At 48.1% G+C, this 23,798-nt stretch overlaps 1 protein-coding gene across 4 annotated transcripts in view; it reads right to left on the reverse strand.

Annotated features, from left to right (window-relative positions):
- bcas1 (brain enriched myelin associated protein 1) overlaps positions 1 to 23,798 on the reverse strand; it is a 228,128-nt gene that overhangs the window by 152,229 nt on the left and 52,101 nt on the right. For 2 of the 4 annotated variants that reach the window (XM_038803114.1, XM_038803116.1), the window contains exons 2-3: positions 20,287 to 20,368; positions 6,806 to 6,878 (exon numbers count right to left, since the gene is read on the reverse strand). In XM_038803114.1, the coding sequence (XP_038659042.1) occupies positions 6,806 to 6,878; positions 20,287 to 20,358 (145 nt within the window). In that variant the 5' untranslated portion in view covers positions 20,359 to 20,368. Of the gene's footprint in view, positions 1 to 6,805; positions 6,879 to 20,286; positions 20,372 to 23,798 lie in introns of those variants that run through there. The other 2 variants (XM_038803115.1, XM_038803117.1) reach the window with 2 other exon arrangements.

A 23,798-nucleotide genomic window follows, 5' to 3' on the forward strand; every position in this document is an offset into this window, starting at 1 on the left:
TATGATGACACTGCCTCTGGCCCGACACCTGTGAGTACCCTGTTTTAGTTGAAGTCTGAGAAAGAAAATACTCACCCGTATGCCTCTCGATGGGTCAGTGGGCCAAATTTGAGATGTTGAGATATTGCCAAACCCTGAGGGACAGATGCAGAATAAGCCTCGAGTGGCCAATGGAGTCAAACATTTAAAAATGTACAGAAAATAATCCTCAGGAACAAGAGCTGAGCTTTGATTTGTTGTTGGATAAAGAACTTAAGTTAAGACAGAGAGTTGCTGCAAAATATTTTTAAGATAGATGAGAGCACAGACAGCACTGTTTTAACTGAAAATGGAAAAGTGGCCCAAAGAGCTGCAGGACCCATCCCAAAGGCATGGGAAAATGAAGAGGCTGAAGCTGACAGGCTCCCGATCTTAGCAGAGTCTGCGGGGGTTCTGTGGTAGTGGTCTCTGCACTAATAGATTGCAGGCAGCAGAGTTCTGATGTTTAAGAAAGCAGATAAGTCCTCAGCCTGTTCAGAGGAAAAGAAGTTTAAAAGTTTTAGAAACAACCCCTTGGGCGTTGAGAACGCTGGAGCTCCCAGCGAAATCAACAACAAAAAAAGGACTCTCAAACGGCCAGAACGAGAAAAATGGCAGAGATCGCTGAGAGAGCTTTCCAACAGTACAAGTAAAGTTTTAAAAGTTCAACAAAGTTCAACAAAGCACAGCCTTGTTTGCGCCAAAACTCCAAAAACACAGAGGAAAAACACAGAGAGAAAATCGTCAACTGCCGACAGGTCATGGAAAAAAAGTTGACAATCTTAAAGTGGCAATGTATTTAAAGTGGTAATACATTTAATGTGATGAAGCACTTAAAGTGCTAAATACACAAAGAAACAGACAGGAATGGGCAGGAAGATTTGAGAAGATACCAGTTAGAGGGCAACTCTCAAAAAAAGGTTCATAAGTAATGAAGGCCTCAAGGAAGAGGCAACGGACGACCAGCAAAATTCTCCCCTACCCGGCGGGGGTCTCTTCCACCTCCGCCATGGTGGAGGCCGTGGCGGCAGCGGAAGAAAAAGAGTGCCCCCACAGCACTGGCCCGCTCGCCGATCGGTGGGCCCCGATCGCGGGCCAGGCCACCGTGGTGGCACCCCCTGGGGTCCGATCGCCCCGCGCTCCCCCCCCAGAACCCCGGGGGCCCGCTCACACCGCCAATCCCACCGGCACAGAGGTGGTTTAAACCACTTCGGCGGGATTGGCCTTTCAGCGGCAGGACTTCGGCCCATCGCGGGCCGGAGAATCGCCGCGGGGGGCACGCCAATCGGCAGGGCGTGATTCCCGCTCCCACCGATTCCCGGGTGGCGGAGAATTCCGGCCACGGTGGGGGCGGGATTTACGCCGGCCCCGGGCGATTCCCCGACCCTGCCAGGGGTCGTAGAATTCTGCCCGAAGCAATGAAAGACCTCAGGAAATTACAAAAGATCGTGAATGTAGCTCAATCCATCACGCAAACCATCCTCCCATCCATCGACTCTGTCTACAATTCACGCTGCCTCGGAAAGGCAGCCAGCATAATTAAGGACCCCGCGCACCCGGACATACTCTCTTCCACTTTTTTCCTCAGGAAAAAGATACCAAAGTTTGAGGTCACGTACCAACCGACTCAAGAACAGCTTCTTCCCCAGTGCAATCAGACTTTTGAATGGACTTACCACGTATTCAGTTGATCTTTTCTCTACACCTTGCTATAACTGTAATATTATATTCTGCAGTCTCTCCTTCCTTCCCTATGTACGTTATGCATTGTTTGTACAGCATGCAAGAAACAATACTTTTCACTATATACTAATACATGTGACAATAATAAATCAAATCAAATCAAAAGAGGTGTCAATGGAAGACTCCAGAAAGTGGATACAATGGCTCAGAAGAGGGCACTGAAAGACCCCAGAAGGGGGACACTGAAAGACCCCAGAAGGAGGAAACTGAAAGACCCCAGAAGGAGGGCACTGGAAGACCCCAGAAGGAGGGCACTGAAAGACCCCAGATGGGGGGAACTGGAAGACCCCAGAAGAATGGCACTGAAAGACTCCAGAGGTGGGCACTGAGAGAATTGTAGAATGGAAACAGGTCTACATTTAACTTGACCAACAGTGAAGCCAAGAGGGTCTGGCTGATGTTAAGACAAGTCGAGATGATGTTTCCATTTGTGAAATGTATATGTCCCGTAAGATTATGATGGATGTCTCTTGGAAGAAACACAGAAATTAAAGACTTCAAAATTACTTATCTCCTAGATGTTTATGAACATTGTGTTTCACTTTGCAGCAGGGTACTTGAGATGTATTCAAGCATGAAGGGAAATGAAAATAAACAATCCAGACACCTGGCTGCCTGGAAGTAATGACCCTGTTGATTCCAGCCAAATAAAAGCTATTTATCTTTTGAAAGTGAATGGAAGTATTGCATATTAAAGGATCTGAGGGGGTTTAAAGCCTTGTGATGTGTTTAGCTTTCTATAAAGCAATAGCTGCTGCTTTTAACACTGCCTGTCTGAGGCAGCAGGCGTAAAGGGCCGTAAGTGAGAAAAACAGTGATTTTTCACTGTTTATGATTGGACTGCTCTTTAGGTTCCATAAAGGATGACTGAATGAGGGGGTCCCTGATATGGAATCTCTGCTATGGAGCTGTCTCTGATGAGGGAGGTCTTTGATATGGGTGTAGTGTTGGGTCACCCTCATTTAAGCGTGCTGTGTGGAGGATGGGGGGGACGACCCGAAATTTCCATGGTCGTGGGTGGTAGGGGGTTTGGGGTGGGAGGATGCCCCTACCTGTCAGCGGGGTGGGGGGGGGCAAGATTTGCATTGTGGAGTGGAGGGGAGCCCACCGCTGGACCGCGGTCACTGTGCTGTCTGCTCAAAATGGTGGTCCGATACCGGGATTCCCTCAAGCTCCCTATTGTATTCGCATGGCAAAGGAGATGGAATCGTTCCTGGGCACTGTTACTAATGCCAGTGCAGACCAGGGGCGATTCTACTCTGGCAGTCTCCCAAACGGAGAATGCTGCTCATTCTTTCCATGTCCACCTTGTCAAGCTTATTCAGAATCTTATATACTTCAATCAAGTCACCCCTCATTCTTCTAAACTCCAGTGGAGACAAGCTCAGCCTGTCACTTATAAGTCAACCCGTTCATTCAAGATATTAATCTAGTAAACCTCCTCTGGACCACCTCCAACGTAATGTACGTCTTCCTTAAATAAGGAGACCAAAATTGTTGTGTCTGAATTATGAAGTGAACTCAGGAGTAGATGCATAAGTCTCAGAAAGCTTAACAACCAGTACTTCTCCGGTTGTGCACATGAGCAAATAATTCATGGATAATAGTTGTCTGTTACTTCCAACTTATTGTTCTTTTGGAATGGGATGAACATTGTCAGGCAGGAAGTGAGCATTGTTCGGGGAGGAAGTGAACATTGACACATTGCCAGGCGAGGCGAGCAATGTTGGGAGGTGGATGAGCATTGTTGGGTTGGGTGGGGGGGCTGCAGTTTGGTGCTACAGCTTTGCCACTCCAGCTAAGTTACTCTAAGCTGCTCTCCTCAGCAAGTTTTACACCTTATAGGAAAAGCTTTAAGTAAATCTGCACAAGACAGGGTAAGTACAGGGCAGAGAGCCCAGGTGTGTGGTTCTGGCCATCTAATCGCACTGGGCAGCACTCTGGGCAGGGTAAAAATTGGCTGTTTACACTTCCTGTGTGGGAGACCCTCCTCCCCTGCCAAGTGCCAAATGCCGGTACCCCGGTCCCCGTTTGTGCGAACCTGTATTAATTGGTGCCCGGCTAAGGTCTCCTCGGCTGGGCTAGTATATCCCAGAAGCCAGTTCAATCTGGCAAAGGCAGAGTTCAGTGAAACTCTGCAAGTTTGGGTCCCACCCATTGTGGGCGGGATCCCAAAATAAATATCTGAATAAATCATTTCAGTATGTGTGTTCTGGGTGGAGTGATTTTAATCGTACCTGCACAGCAGAAAGGTTTAAGTCATCCTAACTTACCTGACTGTTCCCCATTTTAACTGAACAGGCAGGCAACTGGACACCTGTTCATCTCCAATCGAGTGTTATTTTTACAGTTGCCAATTCTATCATTAGCATCTGACTGCAATTTAACATTCTCAAAGAGCTGGGATCAGACAGCTCAGGTTATTAAACGCTTTATGATTTTCCTGTCAGACCAGGGGAAAGGAGTGCTCCTCCAGATCCCAGCCGGAAAGCAGAGTCCTCTGCTGATTAGCCAATGAAACACTTGGGTGGGATTCTCCGAACCCCCCCCCCCCCCCCGCCAGGTCAGAGATTCGCTGGGGAGCGGCGTGAATTACGCCCCCGCTGGCCGCCGAATTCATCGCCACTGGAGAATTGGTGGGGGCGGGAATGGCGCCATGCCGGTCAGCAGCCGCTCGCAGCGGGCCCCTCCGGCGATTCTACGACCCGCAATGGGCCGAAGTTCCGCCCATTCTATGCAGGTCCCGCCGGCATACATTAGACTAGGTCCCTTACCGGCAGGCCCAGGCGGCGCGGGAGAGCTCTGGGGTCCTGGAGTGGGGAGGGGGTGTGGGGGGGGGGGGGTGCCCCAGGATGGCCTGGCGCACGATTGGGGCCCACCGATCCGTGGGCAGGCCTCTGCCGTGGGGGCACTCTTTTCCGATGTGCCGGCTGTGTGGTCCTCCGCGATGGCCGGCGAGATGGTGAACCCCCCCCTCCCCGCACATGCGCGGGGATGACATCAGCAGCCGCTGACGCTCCCGCGCATGTGTGGACCTGCGCCGACCGGCGGAGTCCCTTTGGCCCGGCTGGCGAAAGCACTCCGGCACCGGCCTAGACCCTGAAGGGGCGGAGGATTCCGCACTTTAGGGGTGGGCCGACGCCAGAATGGTTCATGCCACTCCGTCCCGCCGGGACCCCCCGCCCCGCCTGGTACGGGTGAATCCCGGTTTGAAGCATATCATAGAACTATAGAATCCGTGCAGAAGGAAGCCATTAAGTCCATCAAGTCAACACCGACCCTTTGAAAGACCCCCTAACTTGGGCCATACTCCACAAATCAACCAAACCTAATCTTTGGACACAAAGGGGCAATTTTTGCATGGCCAATCCACCGGATCTGCACATCTTTGGACTGTGGGAGGAAACCACAGCAGCCGGAGGAACCCGCACAGATATGGGGAGAACGTGCAGGCTCCACACAGCCACTCACCCAAGGCCGGAATCAAACCTGGGTCTCTGGCATTATGAGGCAGCAGTGCTAATCACCATGCCACCTTGCTGTTCCAATTATGTGGACTCATTCCCTTTCTCTATTTTGAGAACTTTGTAAGTCAACTCCAAGAGTGATATTTCGGACTTCCCACCTGGAATGAGTTGGTTGGTGGGATTTAGATCAACCGTGGAATTATAATACCCCAGGTCTTACTTAAAGAGCAATGGGCGATTTTCTAACTTCTTCCATGATGCACACATCTAAAACCAGCCTAGAGTTGGAAACGTGAGCTTCTAATTTCCATCCCAGCTGACCTGTATGTAAAAATAGGTAAACAACCTCTTCAATGTTGCATTGAATTGTAAACATGTTCTTACTTGGGTGGATTGAGATGTGTGCATGACATATACATAGATACATAGAACATACAGTGCAGAAGGAGGTCATTCGGCCCATCGGGTCTGCACTGACCCCCTTAAGCCCTCACTTCCACCCCATCCCATAACCCTCTAACCCCTTCTAAACTTTTTGGACACTAAGGGCAATTTAGCATGGCCAATCCACCTAACCTTGCACGTCTTTGGGCTGTGGGAGGAAACCGGAGCACCTGGAGGAAGCCCATGCAGTCACGGGGAGAACGTGCAGACTCCGCACAGACAGTGAACCAGCAGGGAATTGAACCTGGGACCCTGGCGCTGTGAAGCCACAGTGCTAGCCACGTGTGCTACCGTGCTGCCCACATTACATGTCTCATAAAATAGTCATTTGATGGTACTGAGAGTATTGCTTCAAAACGAGACAGGCTGTTGAATCTTTTCACCTTGCACTTATCACAACAGCTGTATGAGATAAACCAGCAGTAAAGCAAACAATATTTAAACTGCATGAGAAGTGAGTTCTGGTGAATTGGCGAGTGGACTCTGATTGGTAGATGCACTGCCATGGGGAATACAGCTGAAAATAGTTAACTCTTAACGGCCATGCTTTTGTTTTGGATTCAAACCAAGTAGGTCGACATGGTCATGGAATTGCCCTGAGGAATGAACCAGGGAATGGCTGCACCTCAAGCTTTTTTTTAGTTGGAAAGGTGTAGAGCATGGACATGTTCATTCAGTCTGCAAAGGACAAAGCCCTACGTATCAATATACGTGGCTTCTAGCATACAGAGCAACCCTGCAGTCCCCCTGGTAATCCTCGACCAATCTGACCCACTTGCCAACCAGTCAGCACTCTATTGTTATGCGGCATAAATTGTTCCCTTTACTGTTGGTTTATCCTGTGTAGCTGTCCCGATGAGTACCAGACAAAAACTTTGATAGTATGTGTATTTTTTCATAAAATTGTTTTTTGGCTTTTAAGCTGAAGTCTCTGAGACGAAAGACCTGTTGTGAAAACTGCAAATTCAAAAGAAAATTTGTTAAATGTTAATTTGGTGTTCGCAGGCCGCAGGGCAGAATATTTTTTAATTTGACACGCTATATGAGCAGCTTCCATGTCAAAAATGTGGAATGTGAAGAATAATGGTACAAAGGTTAACTCAAGAGTTACCTCTTGAATAGTTCATACGTACCAGTTTGAACCGAGTTCTGTGAGTGGTTTTCGATCGTCGGACCATTCTGAGCAATCACAGTCCGAGTTTCAGTCTGAAAAGGGAAACTATGTAGAATTATCAAAAGGTACATTTTACACCATACTTCGGCCAATTGAATGTAAGCCAAGTGATATTTTGCTATGAAATTAACAATTGAGCAATTTAAGAACTATATTCATATCATGTGGAACTGTGGATGCACACTTTATCAATTGAATGAGGAAAGCCTGATAAGTCATGATTGACAAAGTCACATGTGAATTCTTGTTAAAGTTCTTGTCACCACTTGTAACAAATTATTTATTCACCAATTTCCCCATGAGGGTTTTACATACACAACACACTGATCATAGAATCATAGCTTTTACAGTGCATAACGAGGACATTTGGCCCATCGAGTGTGCACCGGCCCTTGGAAAGAGCACCCCACTTAAGCCCACGCTTCCATCCTATCCCCGTAGCCCAGTAACCCTACCTAACTTTTTTGGACACAAAGGACAATTTATCAAGGCCAATCCACCTAATCTTTGGATTGTGGGAGGAAACAGGAGTACCCGGAGGAAACGCACGCAGCCACGGGTCGAACGTGTAGACTCCGCACATGCAGTGACCCAAACCCGGAATCGAACCAAGGATCCTGGAGCTGTGAAGAAACTGTGCTAACCACTGTGCTACCGTACTGCCCCATGAATTCCTTCAGCAACTTATTTTCCCCTGAAGACTATTACAATAAATTGGGAATTGCATACATTTCAGTACATATATCTTCACCACAGAAGATAACTGAACTGTCCTGAAGATCTTATTGTTAAGAATAAAGAATCAATGGTCACTTTTTAAGAATAAGGGGGTGCTCATTGAAGACAGAGATGAGGAGAAATGTTTTCTCTCAGAAAGCAGTGGGTCTCTGGAACTCCCGTCCTTAAAAGACAATGGAAGCAGATTCATTGAATAATTTTAAGGTTGAACTAGATAAATTCTTGATTAACAAGGGGTGAAGGTTATCAGGGATAGGCAGGAATGTGGGGTTGATGTTGAAATCAGATCAGCCAAGGTCTTATTGCATGGCGGAGCAGGCTCGAGGGGCCGAGTGGCCTATTCCTGTTCCTCATTCATATGTAGAGAATGCACCTCACGGATCCAAAATTGTATATATTGTGGCAGTGTAGTCGATTTTACTCATGAATTCTATGGGGTCAAGATTATAAAGTACAAATTAATAATGCCAATGTGCCAAGGTCAAAAACTCAGGTCAGTGCGATATCAGAAAGCCAAAGGTCAATTCCTTTCTTTTTGATCAGATTTAGAAGATACGGCTAATCTTAAAGGCAGAACAAAGGAAATCAGTTACATTGAGCGGGATTCTCCAGTACCCGGCAGGGTGAGGGGTCCCTTTGGGATGGAGCAGCGTGAACCACTCCAGCGTCGGGCCGCCCCAAAGGTGCGGAATCCTCCACACCTTCAGGGGCTAGGCCGGCGCCGGAGTAGTTTGTGCCCCGCCGGCCTGCATGGAAGGCCTTTGGCGCCACGCCAGCCGGGGCCGAAGGGACTCCTCCGGCCGGCGTGAGTCCATCAGCAGCCGCTGACGTCATCCCCGCGCATGCGCAGTTGGGGGGGGGGGTCACCTACGCGTCGGCCATGGTGGAGGCTTACATGGCCGGCGCATAGGAAAAGAGTGCCCCGACGGCACAGGCCCGCCCGCGGATCGGCGAGCCCCGATCGGGGGCCACCGTGGGGGCACCCCCCGGGGCCAGATTGTCCGGCGCCCACCCTCAGGACCCTGGAGCCTGCCTGCACCGCCAGTAAGGGGCCTAGTCCAATTTACACAGGCGGGACCGGCACAGAACCAGCGGGACTTCGGTCCATCGCGGGTCGGAGAGTTGCCGGGGGGGCCGCTGCGTGCGGTCGCCGACCGGCGCAACGCGATTCCCGCCACCGCCGAATCTCTGGTGCCGGAGAATTCAGCAGCCGGCTGTGGGATTCACGCCGACCCCCAGTGATTCTGGGACCCGGCAGGGGGTCGGAGAATCCCGCCCATTGTGTCTATGCTTATATTTCACTCAGATGAAAGTCACCATAGTCCCAGAGGACTATAGGCTGCTCTCCACGCTCTGAGAGAGAGATAGAGAGAGAAAGAGAGAGAGAAAGAGAGAGAGCTGGCTGGTATTTCTATTGAGGATTATGAACAATGGTGATATCTTTACATTATCTTTTTTATTAGTGTTACAAGTAGGCTGAATTAATACTGCAATGACGTTACTGTGAAAATCCCCTAGTTGTTCAGGTACACGGGGGGAGAATTCAGAATGTCCAATTCACCTAACAAGCAGGTCTTTCAGGACTTGTGGGAGGAAACCAGAGTCCCCAGAGGAAACCCACGCAGAAACAGGGAGAATGTGCAGGTTCCATATAGACAATGACCCAAGCCGGGAATCAAAGCCAGGGCCCTGGTGCTGTGGAGCAACAGTGCTAACCATGGTGCTACCGTGCCGCCCAGGTTATTATTGAGTGAGCCACTGGAGAGCACTGTTAATGACCCCTTCCATCACTTTGCTGATGATCAGGATTGGACGGATGAGGTGGTTTGGTTTTGTCCTGCTATTAGGATAGCACAGTGGCACAGTGGTTAGCACTGCTGCCTCACAGCACCTGCGACCCGGGTTCAATTCTGGCCTTAAGTCACTGTCTGTATGGAGTTTATACATTCTCCTCATGTCTGCGTGAGTTTCCTCCAGGTGGGTAGACTGAGGGGTGGGGATTTGGAGCCCAACAAGTATACATGAAGCCCTCACAAACAAGGGGGGGTCAAAGGAATAATGTATTTTTGACTGGAAGGGGTTGCTCACAGACACCTGAACAGGAATGGGACGGGGGATGGTTGGTGTGGCACATGAGGGATGGATAGTACAGAAACTCAGAAGGTGCAGATTGGGGGTGGTTTGGTGGGGAAGGCAGGGTGACACTGATATAGTCCTTAATTTGCAGCATAGGAATGTCCCCCACAACTACTATGGGATCTAGTATTACTGGGGGGATGAAGAACAACAGCAGCAAGCTCTACCTTCATACCGTGAGATTCAAGGTATATATGTGGCACACGAACATTGAGACAACAAAGAACAAAGAAAATTACAGCACAGGAACAGGCCCTTCGGCCCTCCCAGCCTGTGCCAATCCAGATCCTTTATCCAAACCTGTTGCCTATTTTCCAAGATCTACTTCTCTCTGTGCCCCACCCGTTCATATATCTGTCCAGATGCATCTTAAATGATGCTATTGTACCCGCCTCTACCACCTCCGCTGGCAAAGCATTCCAGGCACCCACCACCCTCTGCGTAAAAAAACTTTCCACGCACATCTCCCTTAAACTTTTCCCCTCTCATCTTGAAATCATGACCCCTTGTAATTGACACCCCCACTCTTGGAAAAAGCTTGCTGCTATCCACCCTGTCCATACCTCTCATAATTTTGTAGACCTCAATCAGTTCTCCCCTCAACCTCCGTCTTTCCAATGAAAACAATCCTAATCCACTCAACCTTTCTTCATAGCTAGCACCCTCCATACCAGGCAACATCCTGGTGAACCTCCTTTGCACCCTCTCTAAAGCATCCACATCCTTCTGGTAATGTAGCGACCAGAACTGCACCCAGTATTCCAAATGTGGCCTAACCAAAGTCCGATACAACTGTAACATGACCTGCCGACTCTTGTACTCAATACCCCGTCCGATGAAAGCAAGCATGCTGTATGCCTTCTTGACCACTCTATCGACCTGCATTGCCACCTTCAGGGTACAATGGACCTGAACTCCCAGATCTCTGTGTACATCAATTTTCCCCAGGACTCTTCCATTGACCATATAGTCTGCTCTTGAGTTAGATCTTCCAAAATGCATCACCTCGCATTTAGCCTGGATTGAACTCCATCTGCCATTTCTCTGCCCAACTCTCCAATCTATCTATATTTTGCTGTATTCTCTGACAGGCCGCCTCGCTATCTGCAACTCCACCAATCTTAGTATCATCTGCAAACTTGCTTATCAGACATCAGGTCGCATACATCATTTATGTATATCACAAATAACAGTGAGCCGAGCACGGATCCCTGTGGAACACCACTAGTCACCTTTCTCCATTTTGAGACACTCCCTTCCACCACTACTCTGTTGCCCAGTCAGTTCTTTATCCATCTAGCTAGTACACCTTGAACCCCATACGACTTCACTTTTTCCATCAACCTGCGATGGGAAACTTTATCAAATGCTTTACTGAAGTCCATGTATATGACATCTACGCCCTTCCTTCATCAATTGACTTTGTCACTTCCTCAAAGAGTTCTATTAGGTTTGTAAGACATGACCTTCCCTGCACAAAACCATGCTGCCTATCACTGATAAGTCTATTTTCTTCCAAATGTGAATAGATCCTGTCCCTCAGTATCTTCTCCAACAGTTTGCCTACCACTGACGTCAAGCTCACAGGTCTATAATTCCCTGGATTATCCCTGCTACCCTTCTTAAACAAAGGGACAACATTAGCAATTCCCCAGTCCTCCGGGACCTCACCCGTGCTCAAGGATACTGCAAAGATATCTGTTAAGGCCCCAGCTATTTCGGCCCTCGCTTCCCTCAGTAACCTGGGATAGATCCCATCTGGTCCTGGGGACTTGTCCACCTTAATGCCTTTTAGAATACCAAAAACCTCCCCCTTCCTTATGCCGACATGACCTAGAGTATTTAAACATCCATCCCTAGCCTCAACATCCATCATGTCCCTCTCCTTAGTGAATACCGGTGCAAAGTACTCATTAAGAATCTCACTCATTTCCTCTGACTCCACGCATAAATTCCCTCTTTTGCCTTTGAGTGGGCCAATCCTTTCTCTAGTTACCCTCTTGCTCCTTATATATGAATAAAAGACTTTGGCATTTTCCTTAACCCTGTTAGCCAAAGATATTTCATGACACCTTTTAGCCCTCTTTATTGCGCGTTTGAGATTTGACCTACTTTGCTGATATTCCTCCAAAGCTTCATCAGTTTTGAGGCGCCTTGATCTTATGTATGCTTCCTTTTTCATCTTAGCTAGTCTCACAATTCCACCCGTCATCCATGTTCCCTAATCTTGCCATTTCTATCTCTCATTTTCACAGGAACATGTCTGTCCTGCACTCTAATCAACCTTTTCTTAAAAGACTCCCACATTTCAAATGTGGATTTACCCTTAAACAGCTGCTCCCAATCAACATTCCTGAGCTCCTGCCGAATTTTGTTATAGTTGGCCTTTCCCCAATTTAGCACTCTTCCTTTAGGACCACTCTCGTCTTTGTCCATGAGTATTCTAAAACTGATGGAATTGTGATCGCTATTCCCAAAGTAATCGCCGACTGAAACGTCAACCACCTGGCCGGGATCATTCCCCAATACCAGGTCCAGTATGGCCCCTTCCCGAAGGTGGGGTGTTGAATACCGTCTGGAAATAAATTGAAGAACTACCTGTCTTGCTGTACCATAGTAATGGCACTGCTCAAAACGAAAGGAGCAGCGAATCTGATTGGGAGGGAACTGAGACAGTGTGGGAGGGTCACATTGCTGGGCAGGGACACCACAAGGGTGAACAGGAGTCAGTTTCATTAGAAAGGTGAAAGATCTCCTTGGCAAGAAAGCGACTGAAAGCCAATGCTTTCATGAACATTGTTAAAGGTATATTCAGAACTCAGTGGTTCACATCACATCACTGCATCTCAAGAGTAATGCCGAGGAATGTAGACTTTGTTAATGCAGAAAATAGAGAAGGAGGCACAGCTGCATCATATATGGCATTCCATCAAAGACCAATCACGTGTTCACTGTCACAGACATATGGCAATCAGAAGAACAAGGCTTGCAGCCTCAAGAAGAAGGCAGCGTCCTACTCCACCCTAGAGGCTCTCAGTGCCTTGATTAGAGGAGGGCACATGCACAGGCATGTCCTGCGTCCCAGGGATGGCTCGAGGAAGCACACCAATCTCATGTATTTGGCCTGGGAGGATGTCGTACAGCAGGTTAGTACAGCTGGCAACCACACCCAAAACGCCATCTGGCACAGGAAGATCTCATCTGGGCCAAAGGGCACCCACTCATTCTTAATGAGCAACCGATAGTATGCCACATTGGAGATTGGGGCACAGAGCTAGTTTGGATCACTAATCTGTTGAACATGTGTCCCCTGCTAATGGATGTGTGAGATCGAGCACAGAGTCACCGTTTGATATTATGATGAGAGTTTGATATTGGAAAGAGTTGAGTGATGACTTACCCTGGCAAAATGGATGAGATCATTATCCTCTTTCTCTGCTGGAGAGAGTGAGATGTGTGTTGGTCTGGCATTTAAATATGGTGCCTGGACTTTGGCCTCGCCAACTCATGGCAGCAGAAGAATCAGCTCCCGATACAGCAGGTGATTAAGCCGGATACTTGCCTGCGCATAATTAATAAGCTTCCAAGTGTAAAATTGGGTGCGCATTCCCAACATTCCTGTCAGAGGTGTGCGTGATTCCGAAACTACCGCGACTGCACTTAGTCTCATAAATTGAAACTTCCGCCCACACAGTAGGGAGGGAGGTGCCATGGGAGTTCTCAACATCAACTGTGAACCCCAAGAAGTCTCATGGCATCAGATCAAACTTGGGCAAGGAAACATCCTGCCGATTACCACTTACCACCCTCCCTCAGCTGATGAATCAGTATCCATCCATGTTGAACATCACTTGGAAGAATCACGGAGGGTGGCTAGGGCACAGAACGTATCTGGGTTGGGGTCTTCAATGTCCATCATCAAGACTGGCTAGGTTGTACAACCATAGACCAAGCTGCTGAGCCCTGAACAATATAGCTGCTGGGCTGGATCTGCAGCAGGGAGTGAGGGAACTAACAAGAGGGGAAAAAACATAGCTGACCTTATCCTTACCAAACTGTCTGTTGCATCTGCCCCTGACAGTATTGGTAGAAGTGACCACTGAAAATGAAATGAAAATTGCTTATTGTCACGAGTAGGCTTCAATGAAGTTACTGTGAAAAGCCCCTAGTCGCCACATTCCGGCGCCTGTCCGGGGAGGCTGGTACGGGAATCGAACCGTGCTGCTGGCCTGCTTGGTCTGCTTTAAAAGCCAGCGATTTAGCCAAGTGAGCTAAACCAGCCCCACTGTACAGTCCTTGTGGAGATGAGGCAGTGTGGGAGGTCCATACTGCTGGGCTTTCGGGCCCTTGAGGGTGCCACAAGGCCACCAGCATGGAAAATTGCCCAGGTATGACCTGTACACAAGAAACAGAACAGATTTGTGCCAGCCAATTACCCGCTCATTAGTCTACTCTCGAACACTAGCAAAATGATGAAATGGGTTGACAGTGCTCAGAATTACCTGCCTATTGGTGCTCAGCTTGAGTTCCGCTCTACTGAGGGGAGCCTCCACTGTAGGTGTGGCACTATCACTGTGCCTAAATGGGATAGATTTCAAACATATCCAGCATGTCAAAACTGGGCTTCTGTGAGGCACTGCGGGCCATCAGCAACAACAATCTGCAAACTGATAGCCCGGCATGTCCCCCACTCTACCATTACCATCAAACCAGGGAGACCAACTCTGGTTCAATGATCAGTGCAGCAGGGCATGTCAGGAGAAACACCAGAAATACCTAAAAAAGAGGTGTCAATTTGGTGAAGCTAAAACTCAGACTGCGGGCTGGATTCTCGATTTTCAGGCTATGTCCTGATGCCAGCATGGGAATGGTGGCGCTTGACGACCGAATAATCAGCGCAAAACAGCCACCGATCCTCCGTTTGGTGGGGGGCTAGCAAGCACGCAGCTTAGAGTACCCGAATCTAGCTGCCGATACGGCCGGAGAATTGTTGGGTCCACGCCGTGCAACATGCCGCCGGCCGTGCGCAGACTCAGCCTGCCAAATAGTGCCCCCCTTTGGCCAGGCTCGCGACCCCCGGGTCACCCCCCAACTGTTCCCCCCAGCCCTTGCCAAAGTCCACCCTGCCCACGGAACAGCTCTCCATCGACTGTGGTGGCACTGGACTGAGTCCGCAGCTGCCACGCCGGGTTCCCAACAAAAAATAGGATGAGAGTCCCACGCCATCGGGAACTCGGCCGGTCGGGTGCAGAGCATCAGGGGCAGGGCCTCAGGTAACGTCCTGAGGCTGTTGATACGCCGTGCACCGCATTCCTAGAGTGTGCTCTTTTGGAGGGGGCAGAGCAACGCGAAAGTGGCGCCGCCCCCGATTTTGTCGCAAACGGGGATTTTCCGCCTGATCGCCGAGCGTGATTTCGGTGACGGAGACCGGAGAATCCCGCCCTACCTGTGTGCCAAATAGCAGCAAATAATACAGAGCTAAGCAATCCCACAAACAATGGATCAGAATTAAGCTCTGCATTCCTGTTACATCCAGTCGTGAATGGTGGTGGACAATCAAAAAACTCAATGCAGGAGGAGCCTCCAAAAATATCCCCATCCTCAATGATGGAGGAGCCCAGCATGTCAATGCAAAAGATGAGATTGAAGCATTTGTAACAATCTTCAGCCCGAGGTGCTGAGTGGATCTCGATCTCCTCCAGAAGCCCGCAGATCATTACCGATGTCAATCTTCAGCCAATTCAATTTACTCCACGTGAGACAAAGAAATGGCCAAAGGCACTGGATACTACGATGGTTATGGGCCTTGACAATATTCTGACAACAGTACTAAAGACTTGTGCTTCAGACCTTGCTGCGCCCCTAGCCAAGCTGTTCCAGTACAGCTACAACACTGTACCCATCAGGCAATGTGGAAAATTGCCCAGGTATGTTCTGTACACAAGAAACAGGATAAATCCGAGCCAGCCAATGACTGCCCCCATCAGTCTACACTCAACCATCAGCAAAATGATTAAATGGGTTGTGAACAGTGCTATCAAGAGATGCTTAGTCAGCAATTTACTTGCTCACTGGCACTCAGCTTGGGTTCCACAAGGGTCACTTAGCTGCTGACCTCATTACAGCGCAAGTCAAATTATGAACTGAAGAACTTAACCCCAGACGTGAGGTAAGAGTCACTGCCCTTGACATCAAGACAGAATTTGACTGAGTGTGGCATCAAGGAGCTCTAGCAAAACTGGTGTACAGGCGTTCCTTCGGGCAATGTCCTCAGCCCAACCATCTTCATCTGCTTCATCATAAGGTTGGAAGTGAGAATGTGCAATCATCAAGGAACAATGTTCATCACCATTCATAACACCTCAGATATTGACCATATATAGTAACACCCGGACAATATTCAGGCTTGGGCTGATAAGTGGCAAGTAAAATTCATGCCATGCAGGTGCCAGGCAATGACCATCTCCAAATAAAGAGAATTAAACCTTCTCACCTTGATATTCAATTATTATCACTGAAACCTGTACTGTCAACATCCGAAGAATTATCTTTAGCCATACACTGAAGTAAAGCAGCACTATAAATACTATTAAGAAAAAGTAAATTAGACGCATAGAATTTTGAAGAGAGTAACTTACCTCCTGACTCCCCAAAGCCTGTCCACAATCTATAAGACTAAAGTCAGGAGTGTGATGGAATACACTCCACTTGCCTGGATGAGTGCAGCTCCAATAATGCTCAAGAAGCTATTTTAAAATAAATTTAGAGTACCCAATTAATTTTTTCTAAATAGGGGGCAATTTAGCGGGGTCAATCCACTTACCCTGCACATCTTTGGGCTAGGGGGACAAAACCCACGCAAACATGGGGAGATTGTGCAAACTCCACACGGACAATGACCCAGACCTGGAATCGAACACGGCGCCGTGAGGCAGTAGTGAACGCTCAAGAAATTTGACACCATCCTGGACAAAGCATCCCTTTTGATTGGCACCCCATTGTCATGGGAGTGTCCCTTTAAGAAATGTTTTGTCTTATCAAGTGGCTTCAGTGATGTCATTATGTGGGTGGTGCTGGGTTGTGGCTCTGAGCTTTACTTTCACTTTGGTTTGGGGCTGTTTTGTGGCTCTGAGTTTTCACATTTGGATGCTGGATTCAGTCAGAGAAGTCTTGTCTTGTCTCTCTCTCTCTCTCTCTGCAATTTAAAAGCTGTTTTCAGATTACTTGGTAATTTAAAAGATATACCTGCTTTCTGGAAGGAATTCAAACCTGATGTTTTGGAAAGGACACAAGAGTATCCATATGCTGGTCTTAAAGACAGTAAGAGTGCCATATGCTGGGCCACCCCTTTGAAATGGGTTTACTGGTTTATGGGATCTTATTATTAAATTGGAACAGCTTAAAGGGGACATTTATTAAGGGCTAAATGTAGAGTACTGTAGCTGTATGGGGTATTTATGTTTGTAGTTGATAAAAATGCCTACTGTGTGTGTTTATAAAAATGTTAACTAAATTCATAGAATAAACTTTGTTTTTGATTAAAAGTGCTTAAGGCCTCTGTTGAATAACACCTGAAAGGTAGGCCCTTGTGCTCCTCGTAAGCAAATTAATAAACAGTTGGATATCAGGTAAACTCCATGATATACTTTGGAGTTTTCTAAACCCTGGCCCATAACACCATCCAGGGGGCAGCAGGGTAGCATGGTGGTTAGCATAAATGCTTCACAGCTCCAGGGTCCCAGGTTCGATTCCCGACTTGGGTCACTGTCTGTGTGGAGTCTGCACGTCCTCCCCCTGTGTGCGTGGGTTTCCTCCGGGTGCTCCGGTTTCCTCCCACAGTCCAAAGATGTGCGGCTTAGGTGGATTGGCCATGCTAAATTGCCCGTAGTGTCCTAAAAAAAGTAAGGTTAAGGGGGGGGTTGTTGGGTTACGGGTATAGGGTTGATACGTGGGTTTGAGTAGGGTGATCATGGCTCGGCACAACATTGAGGGCCGAAGGGCCTGTTCTGTGCTGTACTGTTCTATGTTCTATGTTCTATAAACATTCACTCCATGCACCAATGGCGCACAGTGGCAGCCATGTGTACCATCTACAAGATGCACTCCAGGAATGCATTAAGGCTCCTCAAACAGTCCCTTCCAAACCCACAACTGCTACCATCCAGAAGGACAGGGGCAGCAGATTCATGGGAACACCACTACCTGAAAAGTTCCTCATTACGCCTCTCATCACCCTGACTTGGCAGTGTAAGGCTGTTCCTTTACTATGGCTGGGTCAAATTCCTGGAACTCCCTCCCTGCCAGCAGTGTGTGTATGCCTACACCACATGGGCTGCAGCGGTTCAAGAGCTGAGCTCACCACATCTTCTCAAGGGCAATTAGAGATGAGCACTCAAAAGTCTTGGCATAGCCAGTGATGCCCACGTCCTGTAAAAAGAATAAAATTTAGGACAGAAACCCTGCTCCACAAGAGCTTCGGCCAATTAGAGGCCAGCAACGCTCCATTATATTGCTGCAGGAGCAGTGGCTGCTGCTGGTGATACACTTCGGGCTACAGCAGAGATTATCATGAGATCCCTGGTGAAAGGTAGGTGAGGTTGGGTTAGATGTTGTTGGGTTGAGATGGGTGCCAGAGGAAATGGCATGGGGTTGGCTCTCTGCAGGATGTGTTATGTGGGTGAGCTTGGGAGTGGGTGGGAAGGGCTGGACACCCACCCTATTTACCCCTCCCGATGTTGGTTTCCTTGATCAGGCATGAATGACCCATCCCTACCCCCACCCAACATCTGGCTGGCTGAATATCTGTGGCAGCGGAATGAGGCCCTCAAGTCGGTATTAATTGCACATTTAAGCCCTCAATTGGAGTTCGGGCAAAAGCTTGGCCTCAAGTACTTGGTCTCAAGTCTTTCCACCTCATACTTAATCCGGGGAGGCGACAAAATTGCGTGCTCTCTATCCTGCACTCTCCCAACCAATCAAACACCCCACCCATTAAATTCCACCCTTGGAGGTTATATGACTCATGAGTGTAGTATAAACTTTGTGACAGTGTCACTAAAGAATTACTGCATTCATAACCGACAATATCAGATTACACTGTTCTCACTGTGCATTACTTACACAGTGAATTTCTATAAATTATGTGATTAACAAATGTTATTCCAAACTACATCAGGAAAATTCACATACTATCTAAAATGGCAAAAACATTTTATTTGCTCTCACATCCTTTTCAAAGCCCCATTTTGCCTTCTATGCTTTCTGTTTTACTTTTCCCCGACAAACAATTCGCAATTATTTTTTTTAAAAGACATTCAATTTAAAAATGCGTTGAGCTATCTGGGTGTCTGTTTGGCCGATTACTCAGATGTATACATCACAAGGAAGAAACCATCAAACTCTGGTGCAATTAAACTCCCTTAACCAACGCCTCACAAGGTACATAATTCAACTCTTTCTTATATGATATGCTCCCTACCTATAAAAGGTTATCCCATGTATGATTCATCTTTATGTGAAGAACATCCTGATGTCAGTCCTGAATTTGAATTTCACTATGTTTGTCCTCACCATACACCTATGGGGAATTCAAAGTCATGCTTCAAATACCTTTTGAGTCATCATTATATTATTTACCTATAGTGCACACTCCCAAGCAGTTAATTTCAATATTGAAAAGTCAAAGATTTTCTCGCTGTTGGTCAATTGTTTAGCGCTGAGGATAAATCTCATGGTTTTTCTTTGGGTTGCATCTTGCAAATGTGTCCTTGTGTCTTGCCGATCTTCACTTTGGCAGTGGTTGTAAAACAGGTGGTAGGAGGTTTCCACCCCCCCCCCCCCCCCCCCCCCCCCGCCCCCAATGCATTACACCCCATGAATAGAAAGCCAGCCAGTGTAAAACAGATTGTCATCCACTTTATGTTCTCGCTGCAAGTTCCATCCAACGCTAACCCTGAGGTGTAGTGGAAGCAAAACACTACAATTGTTACACAACTTTCTCAACGCTATGTTTTAAACCTTATAATTCAGCATCACATCAGCTTTATTATTCCATTCTGCAATGACTGGACATGTTAAGTCATGAGTCAACCATTGGCTCTGGATTTCTTTCTATTTCAACCTATGCTATTTCTTTTAAAAAATAAATTTAGTGTACCCAATTATTTATTTCCAATTAAGGGGCAATTTAGCGTGTTCAATCCATCTTAGTTGCACATCTTTGGGCTGTGGGGGCGAAATCCACGCAAACACAGGGAGAATGTGCAAACTCCACACGGACAGTAACCCAGAGCCGGGATCGAACCTGGGACCTCGGTGCCGTGAGACTGTAGTGCAACCACCTGCGCCATCGTGCTGCCCAACCTATGCTATTTCAACTGCATTCCCAGAACATATGCCACCCAGTTTTCATTCTTCAGAATGTCATTTGACAGTCACATGAATCATTCAAAACACTTACTAAACATAAGCTTTAACATGTCACACCTTGAATGCAATGCTGCAAAAAGTAAAATAAACACTCAAAAAGATATGAATTGAAGAAAGATTAATTAATACTAGCATTACCGTGGTTTGTTCCAATGTCGAGGCTTCTGTCACTGATTCACCCTGAGATTCATGCGATGTTGAATTACCCATGATGAGTATTCTGTTGAAGTACAAAATCAGAATGACGGTCAATTAATTTAAATTTTGAACTGCGAATACCAGGGAGGAACAGCAGAAGCAATAAAATGGAAATAGCACCGATCTGCACATTTACAAAGAATGATAGAAAATAGTAAGGAAGATAGTTTGGATCTGTTCCTCGGAATAAATTACAGACATGAGTTCTTCTCAACGAATGAGAAAAACAAATACTGCAGATAGAACTTCAGGAGTTAAAAATCTGAAACATCTGTCCAGCCCAACACAATCCAGCACAGCTTTAGATGCCAAGCTAAATATTCACACCTACGTAGTCATTCCTAGCCTCCTACATTCCACAGAGTTGTGTGTAGTCCACCCCAAACTTTAACCAGTTATTCTTTTCAGTGGAAGAATCACTGCACAGGATGGTTGGGAATGTACAAACTCCACAAGCTTTGAGCTGATTTTTCTAACTGGCTTTCCCTGCTTCAGTCTCCTGAAATTTTAAAATTACCCACAAATCTAAAGTGTTTCAAATATTGCAAAATGCGTTTGTTTCAAGGGCAGTTGTGCATGTACTCCATCTCCACAAACGGCACAGAATTCAGTTCACCTGTCATTATACTGCACACTGTGTAGTGCCACAACATTGTTCAGGGCATGTCTAATGCATAGAATTCAGCGTACAGCAACATTATACAGGGCATGTCTAATGCACAGAATTCAGCGTACAGCAACATTGTAAAGGTGCATGTCTAATGCACAGAATGCAGTGCACAGCAACATTGTACAAGGCATGTCTAATGCACAGAATGCAGTACACAAGCAACATTGTAAAGGTGCATGTCTAATGCACAGAATGCAGTACACAGCAACATTGTAAAGGTGCATGTCTAATGCACAGAATGCAGTGCACAGCAACATTGTAAAAGTGCATGTCTAATGCACAGAATGCAGTGAACAGCAACACTGTAAAGGTGCATGTCTAATGCATAGAATGCAGTGCACAGCTTTAGTTAGGTGAGCTTTATGTAGCACCTGGTGCTGAATAAGGCTGAGTCGTGCACAGGAGGATGTGGGGTCTCCCCTGTGAAGGGCCTCACACCACATGTCCCCATCTCAAACAGGTCACAGTTCCCCCTCCCATTTAACTCCCATCTAATCCAACAGGGCTACCTCCATTGACAGGATTTGCCTATAGATGCTAGTGATGCTTCCCCTACCAGACCCTGCTAGTGATAGGATCCTCCTCAACAAGGAGGGTTGCAGAGCCACAGGAAATGTGTTCTGGACAAAATCCCGTATTTGGAAGTACTGGAACAAGTCCGCCCCTTAAGATTGAAACTTCATTATCGATAGCTCTTTCAAGCTAGTAAACCATCCCGCCACATCAGATCTCCCAAACTCTCAAGGCTCTTTCCGTCCACGACCTGAATGTCATCTCCAGTCTCAATGTGCCAATACACGGTTGCCACAGATAGGGGCCAGCAATGACATGGAGGTTAATTTATAATGCTGTCTAAATTGCCTCCACATCCTTCGAGTGGACACCACCGCTGGGTTTGAAGAATACTTCACCAGAGCGGAAGGAAACGAGGCCGTTGCCAAAGCCCTTAAACTGGAGCCCCTTCAAGAGCTCTCTTCCATCTGCACACATATGGAGCTCAACTCCCCAATCCACTCAAGCCACCTTTTCAATGTTGGTCCCGTGGACCCGGACCCCAAAAATAGGCTTCCACTTTGGTTGCTCGCGTGCCCTGGCCCGCTCCCCCACAGTGCCTCCAGCTCAGAATGATACCTCCCCTGCCCACGGATCGGCCCTCCGACTGTGGAGGTGCCGGACTGAGCCCGTAGCCACCACGCTGAGTTCACGACGGGTGAGACCATGAGAGTCCCACGCCATGGGGAACTCAGCCAGTCAGGGACGGAGCGTCATGGGGCGGGACTCAGGCATTGGCCTGAGGCCGTGGATACAGCGTGCAGTAGGAGTACGCCGCTTTTCAGGGGGCGGAGCAATATGAAAGTGGCCCTGTCCCCGATTTGGTCATCATCAGGGATTCTTCGCCCCGCTGCCAAACGCGATTTCGGCATCAGGGATTGGAGAATCCAACCTTCTATGTTCCATTCCCTCCCTGACTTTTCTCACTCCAGAAGATATCAGTGCTATAGCCAAAGGTTCAATCGGCAATGGATAGACGATGTTCCTGACTTGAACCCCTACTTAACATTCACCCCCTGATGAAAAAGAGTCTGGTGGGGGTGGTGGAAGGCAATTTATATGCAGGCGTTTAACATTTTATGCAAAGTTTAAAAATTCAGATGATCGGGCGCCTTGATCCAACGTCGCGAGCGCCGCAGTCTCAGTGGCGATTCAGGCATCGGTTCAGTCGTCGGTGACTCTGGGAGCGTGTCGACCTCATCTTCATCGCTGGGTGGGACCATGGGGAGGACGAATCGTCCTGGAGCGGGGGCTGTGGTGGGGTGCACTGGGGGGAGGAAGGGTGGCGCCAGGGCGGGGGGGGGGGCGGGGTTGGGTGTGGGGACCCGGCTGGTGCCAGGTCCCTGAGGGAGACTGTGTCTTGGCTGCCATCGGGGTACGCTACCTAGGCATACTGCGGGTTCGCGTGAAGTAGCTCTCAACCAACGGGTCCGCCTTGTGGAGCCGCACATGCTTACAGAGGAGAACTGATCCTGGAGCTGCCAGACATGTTGGGAGCGAAACCCCAGAGGTGGACTTCCTGGGGAAGGCAAAGACACGTTCATGGGGAGTTTTGTTAGTCGCAGTGCAAAGGATTGACCGAATGGAGTGGAGGGCGTCGGGGAGGACCTCCTGCCAGCGGAAGGCCGGGAGATTTCTGGACCGTAGGGCCAGCTGGACAGCCTTCCAGACCCTCCCGTTCTCCCTCTCCACCTGCCCATTTCCCCGGGGGTTGTAGCGGTCGGCCTGCTCGAGGCAATGCCCCTGCTGAGCAGGTACTGACGCAGCTCATCGCACATAAATGAGGATCCCCGGTCGCTGTGGACGTAGGCGGGGAAACCAAACAGAGCGAAGATGGTGTTGAGGGCTTTGATGATGTTGGCAGACATGATATCGGGGCATGGGACGGCGAAGGGAAATCTGGAATATTCGTCGACCACGTTGAGAAAGTATGTGTTTCAGTCAGTGGAGGTGATGCATGATCATATGCATGAAAGACTCAGATTGGTACAACTGTGGCTTTATTAGTCAGATGCATGGTCTCCTACTGCAGCTAGCGAAATCGCTGATCAGAAGGAGGACACGCATATTTATACAGCTCCTTGTGGGCGGAGCTATCCAGCAGGGGCTACCGGCGAACCTTTAGTGCTGGTCCTACCTTACATCCCCTAATACAGGTGCACACAGCGGTTCACCACAGGAGGGGTGGGGCCCTTTGAAATCCACGTTGAGGCGTTCAAAGGGGTGTGAG

The sequence above is a fragment of the Scyliorhinus canicula genome, chromosome 7 (assembly GCF_902713615.1).
Source record: "Scyliorhinus canicula chromosome 7, sScyCan1.1, whole genome shotgun sequence".
Lineage (NCBI taxonomy): Eukaryota > Metazoa > Chordata > Chondrichthyes > Carcharhiniformes > Scyliorhinidae > Scyliorhinus > Scyliorhinus canicula.